Source organism: Hyalella azteca, unplaced genomic scaffold (assembly GCF_000764305.2).
Source record: "Hyalella azteca isolate HAZT.00-mixed unplaced genomic scaffold, Hazt_2.0.2 contig1034, whole genome shotgun sequence".
NCBI lineage: Eukaryota > Metazoa > Arthropoda > Malacostraca > Amphipoda > Hyalellidae > Hyalella > Hyalella azteca.
Window position 1 is genome coordinate 17,691 of NW_025931366.1, and position 6,272 is coordinate 23,962.

Consider the following 6,272-nt stretch of genomic DNA (forward strand, 5'->3'; position numbering starts at 1 on the left):
CCGACATGGATTGCAGTCATTTCTATTAATTACAAGTGGGGAACAGGTTCGCTTTACGACCGAACCGAGTTCCTGTACGAACTGAGTTCGTAAGGCGTGGTTCCATTTTATCCGAATTTGTGTGGTCCGTGTTCTATGAAAATTTTTGAAATGTAATACAGCTTGGCGCATTAATTTTTTATATTCAAGGCCCATTTCAAAAAAATTACCCTAAAATCCTGTCGACTAAACAAATTGGCTGCCGTACTTCGTATTACAGTACACTCGAGACTAAAGCTCTTGATGGATATATTTTCATATTTATAGGTTAAATATTATTGATCGATTAGATTACGAGCCGAAAGAACTTGTTAAGTTCAGCACGCTGTATCAATATTGATCTCTCTGGAGTCGGTGGCAGCACAGGAGCTCTTGGTATTGACTGACATGCCAGCCACAGCAACGCGGGACGTGGTGGAGTAAAGGTGTGTGTGTGTGTGTGTGACGACTTCCTTGTCGCGTTGAACCTATTTACTGTATCTTAATTTTCACAACGTTACATTTTTTAATATACCATCACCAGCATATTGGTTAGTTTTCTGCCTTATTGTGCATTAGTAACTATAGTTATTGGTAATTTTTGTAAAAACATCAAATCGCTGACAGTGAATAGCGTTCAGGCCTTTGGGAAGGATTATGTGACTCGTGGTGCAACGTTATATGGAAGTTGGAAGTGCTCCTTCTCACTTCCTGTCGTTATAATTATCGTGCCTTCTATTATCAGTGAGAATTGGCAAAAATTTTGCATTATTTAAGACAATAAAAGGAGTAACGCTGTTTGTGTCACTAAATTACTAAGTCTGACTGTCTGCGTTGGAGTTCACCATAAGATTCTGAAAACGCAGATTAATGTCGAAACTACTTACCTAACCACTGATTCGCATTTCGCACTGACAAGTAATGACAAATGACGCCTCTTTTGAGTCTTGAGACGTAACTATTGCATAAAAATTATACATTAGTAGGCTATGAAGTGATTTTACTCATAAATTCCCTCAGCTTAGATTTTCATATCAAGAATTATCAACCGGCACCATCGTAGTTTATCCTGCCAACTTCTAAGTTCAGTGTCAATGACATCGCAACTGCGCATTCTACGCCCGGTTCGCCGCAGCGGCCTCATATTTACGAGAACCGTATACTGTGAAATGTATATAGATGCATTTTAATATGTTCAAGTTGTACGTTTAAAAATTTTAAAAAGCTTCAATCTTACTTCTTACGATAACGTTTTTTTTAAAGCGCATTTGACCTGTGTCACCTGTCGTACTGTTTGAAGGCCGGCGACTCAATAACTGTGGCGACTCGTGTCGTGTCAGATACCATAGTTCATAAATGCTTGACCTACCGTATTTCATTGGAATATTTCAAACTGTATTACATGATTTAGCTTCGAGACTTCCAATTGCGGCCTGCTGCATACAATGTTTGCAGTATGAATATGTGTGGTTGATGTTATAGTCAGGAATTACATTAAATGTATAGCCTCTAAGGCTCTAATATATTCTTTTAATCTGGTTTCATTGAAGACCAGAGAATTCGTTTAATGACAATTTTCTTATTAGTTTTTTTCAATGGATCGAACAACATTTTTCGTTTGCACTGGTAAATCGAAAGTCATAGTGCCGATGGACATTTTTATTTCTTTCTCTAATATGTATGTACAATTTTAACTGACAATTTGCCAATGATAGCTTGATGATATTTCACGAAATTACTAACTTGAAAAAATTTGGATGTATGTTTTCGAATGACAGATTGTTGGTCATCTTCTTATTGAACTTGAAATATAGACTTCCTCTAAGAGCATAGTATCTATTGTGTCGTGGATACAAGACAATGAGCTTTCATTTCATATGTAAGATGAAACGAACCTTAAACGCAGCATGGAACTATTTAGTTTAAGTTAACTTAAAAGCCTCCTGCTTTGTTGTATCTGTATAGCCAGCCCCACGTGCCGTCAAAGTTTCCAATACAATTTTGCTAAAAATTAGAATTTTTGCTCTCAAACACAGCATATAAATGATTCGTAATTCTGTAATCACATTGAAAAATTTGAACTTCGATAAAATTCTTTTGACCTAGACAAAATTTGTCTAAACAAACGCATACATGTAGCGGCCAATATCTTATCTGGGATTGTTGTGTTTACCTCGAAAAGCCGTCTGTGATTGGTCGTGAGAGTTGCGAACCCTATAGAAAACATTATTGACAGTAATAGCCCAGGAATTTGTCTAATTTGCGAAAATAGCGATCACTTTAATACTGAAATATACTTCGCGACGCACCGGAATGTTTCCGCGATTTCGATGTTATTTGCGATTATTATTGATATAGTTGAGGATTTATTAACTGTTTAGTTATGATTATGATTGAAACTGTGGTTTTAAAGGCAGGTTCTTCCTGAGGGATCATGACAGCAGTGCTGCCCGCCGCGCAGATGGCGGACCAAGGTGAGTAGGTATTTATAATTGTTTTTTTTTTTTCAATATATGTTAAATGAAATATACCACCGCGCTGTACAACAATCAAGCAATGCAACCGTGCATATTATTGTCTCACACGGACAGATGGATGGGTCGCATAGTCTAAATAGTGACTCAGTTTTCTGCACGTATAGCACTGATAAGCCCTCTTGCTAGGCGTTTGTGGGTCAAGATGACCCACAAAAGACAAAAAATATAACTCAGTACTCACTGCAGTGAGTGACAGAGAGCGCATTTTCTCGTCGACGAAAACGTGAAGTCACGGACGGACAGACAGACGAATGGACATGTCGAGCACAATAGCGCATATATTCCATGAATGAGAAAATGAGCTAAAAAGTGCATCGCTGTTTGGACAAAATCTCGCTCATTTCTCTGAGGAATGAGACTCGAACTTTATACAAAGAAAAGTTTATGGGCATTTTTGACACACAAAACAATAACCTCTGCATGTAACATCTGATTATATGTACAATTAATGAGATTCATCACGCTCTGTCGTCTTGTATAACTTCCTGTAATATTTTTCATACTCCTACGAACATTTGCCGTCAGTTTGATTTTATTTCGTCATCGTTTCCTAGATTATACTTGCCATTTGGATCTGTTATTTAATTTTTGTGTGTTTGTACGCGTCATAATTAAAAAGCTCGAATTGCAAAAGCAATTTCGCAAAACGGCCTGTACAGCCTGTCATCCACTTCAATTTTTATTTAAATGTTCTTAAATGAAACATTATCAAAGGCTTAGCCTTGTTTATGCGTTTTAATTCTGGTCGCATTAAGCCTGTTTTTCTGTAGTCTTATATCCCTGATTTATATAAAAAAACAATGTTTTTTATATAATTGGGTTGAAGACTTGCTCCGGTCAATAGCCCGTCTGTATTGCCTCCCGTTTCCTCATTGCTCAAAACCACAAATGGCTGCAAATTTTAAAAACTAAAAACGTTGGCGCTGGAATTTTAGTTGCTTACTCGTTGAACCATTCTTCTTAGTCATGGACTTTTTTAACCATGGTTTTTTAAGTGGTTTTAACCGTAATTTTATAGTCAGGGACTGGTCCACTTTTTCTTTGTCAAGGGTTTAACCATGCTTTAATATTTTAACTCGATTTCTCTTCTCATGCGTTGAACCATTCTTCTTGCTCATTGGTCTAACTGTACTCACTTTTAACGGTCTTCCACAGTCCTTTGTCTCATATAGGCATAACATTTGCTTCTTCCCTCTGGTTTTAACGAAGCTTCCTGCCGAGTAGTTGATATCACCAATAACGAAGCACCAAGTTGAGGGTTTGAGACCCGCAAATGGTTGTGAAAATCCTAGTAAAAATGACCATGGGGGACCAGGTGGTTTAGAATCAGCTTCAGGCAAACGTAGCTTGATCAAGAAGCTGACTCCACTCTATCATTATTTAACATTAGATTGTATGTGTATTATTAGCGCGTTTTTTCATTTATGCAAAAAATGCACTATTGTGCTCGTTATTTCCGTCCGTCTGTCTGTTTGTCCGTGACTTAACGTTTTCGTCGACGAGAAAATGCGCTCTCTGTCACTCACTGCAGTGAGTACTAAGTTATATTTTATTATATAAGACTAAACTATATTATATCCTATTATACAATATTCTACATTAGACATTATACAATATGCAGCGCTGAGCGGGCTGGTAGCGCGGCTGGAGCAGGCACGCAACAGGCTCGACAGCGACGACGAGGACTTCGGCTTCCTGGCGGAGATGTTGAAGTCCCGCGGCTTGCAGGCCTTGGTGCACGTCCACAATAAGGTGGTGGACTGGCTACTCTAGATATTTAAAATAGTTCATTATTAATAACAATATTGCTTTCATCTTGTTAGAAATTCTGTATTTAAGAATTTGTCACTAATTACGGCAATATTGCTACCTTATTTATAGGTAGTATCTCTATAATGATTTTATCATTAAAAACTGTATTCCTTTTTTTCTGATAGAAATACCGGTAGTTGATGATTTATCAATACTTGCAAAATTTATTTCATCTCGTCATAAGTAATTTACTAATAATTCAACACTTGTTACAGTATTGCTGTGCTGTATCATACATTCCCACATCATAATATCTATAAAGTAATCATTGTGCTGAATTGCATGATCGCCTTATTTAATTATTCTATTTTGAGCGACGACATACCGGTAACGCATATTAATGCCCCAACATGACTAAATCAACAAGCAATTATCAAGTTTCTAGTTTTAGCTTCTTTCGTATGACGAAATTGACGAGACTGAGGCAGTCGTATTTTCATGTTCAATTGTTCAATGGTGTCATCATGCATGGTATAATTTAAGCTGGCGAAATTATATCTTTTCGGTTGATTCTAATATTCAGTTGATAGTTCTAATTTCGTTTGTCGCAGTGTTTTTTGAAGTATTTATTGTTTCTGAATTTCTATTTTTGGTCTACCCATTGCTTCACTATTTCTAGTAGATCAATTCGAGTTCCGAAACAACGGCTTGTGAATACTCAGGCATTTCTCTTTTTTTTTAATTGTTCACAGTTGAAATCCGGGAATATCTCGCAGTGTGTCAGCATTTTTCCGCTATAATTCAAAGTTATGTCAAAGACTCAAACAAATTTTATTTTACTCCCTCTCTGTATCAAGTTTTGAAGTTTATTTCAAATAAATTTACTCCCTGAACTTGACAGGTGAACAGCGCGAAGAAGAACATGCAACCCGTTATGTCTAACGCCGAGGATATCGCCATTGCTTTAATGAAGGAAATTCACTACAAAAATATCCCATCCGCTGACGCCATCGAACTTTTCGCTCTTCTTCAGTCGCCACATCTACAGGTGAGCGTGTCGTACAAATACCGCTTTTGCGCTCTCGCGCTCAACCTGGATAAAAAACATCAGCTGGGATCTTTAATATTCATTTAGAAATGTATTTATATCCCCAGGTTTGCAAGCAATGACATATCAATTATATGTGTTTATATATAATGATATATCAATATCACCCCCGCTGGTCACCGGAATGCAAGGCCTTTCCCGATCTTTTATATTCATTTAGAAATGTATTTATATCCCCAGATTTGCAAGCAATGATATATATCAATATCAATTATATACCTATATTTATATATAACGATATATATCAATATCACCCCCGCTGCTCACCGGAATGCAAGGCCCCTATGAATGTTGACTTCCTGTCTGTTATTTATTGTACACGAATAGGAACTATCGTTAACAGGTCCTTTTGATAAGAAAAGCATGACTACCGTTAATGGATATGAAGATAATGGGTATGTATGTGCATCACTTCACCATACCATGACAGGGGTTGATACGCTAATGATGGGTTGTATTCCATAATGGATCACATAATGAGTTGTATTACAAAATAGGCTGTGTTACACGACCGGTTATACATATTACATAATGGGCTGTGTTACACGACCGGTTATACATATTACATAATGGGCTGTGTTACACGACCGGTTACATTACATAATAGGCTGTGTTACACGACCGGTTACATTACATAATAGGCTGTGTTACACGACGGGTTACATTACATAATAGGCTGTGTTACACGACCGGTTACATTACATAATAGGCTGTGTTACACGACCGGTTACATTACATAATAGGCTGTGTTACACGACCGGTTACATTACATAATAGGCTGTGTTACACGACCGGTTACATTACATAATAGGCTGTGTTACACGACCGGTTACATTACATAATAGGCTGTGTTACAC

General features: G+C 37.3%; 1 protein-coding gene across 1 annotated transcript in view; it reads left to right on the forward strand.

Annotated features, from left to right (window-relative positions):
- The first annotated feature begins 402 nt into the window (after positions 1 to 402).
- LOC108677914 (MAGUK p55 subfamily member 7) overlaps positions 403 to 6,272 on the forward strand; it is a 16,747-nt gene continuing 10,877 nt past the window's right edge. The window contains exons 1-4 of the mRNA XM_018166229.2: positions 403 to 464; positions 2,432 to 2,492; positions 4,177 to 4,307; positions 5,209 to 5,355. Coding sequence (XP_018021718.1) covers positions 2,453 to 2,492; positions 4,177 to 4,307; positions 5,209 to 5,355 — 318 coding nt within the window. The 5' untranslated portion in view covers positions 403 to 464; positions 2,432 to 2,452. The remainder of the gene's footprint in view (positions 465 to 2,431; positions 2,493 to 4,176; positions 4,308 to 5,208; positions 5,356 to 6,272) is intronic.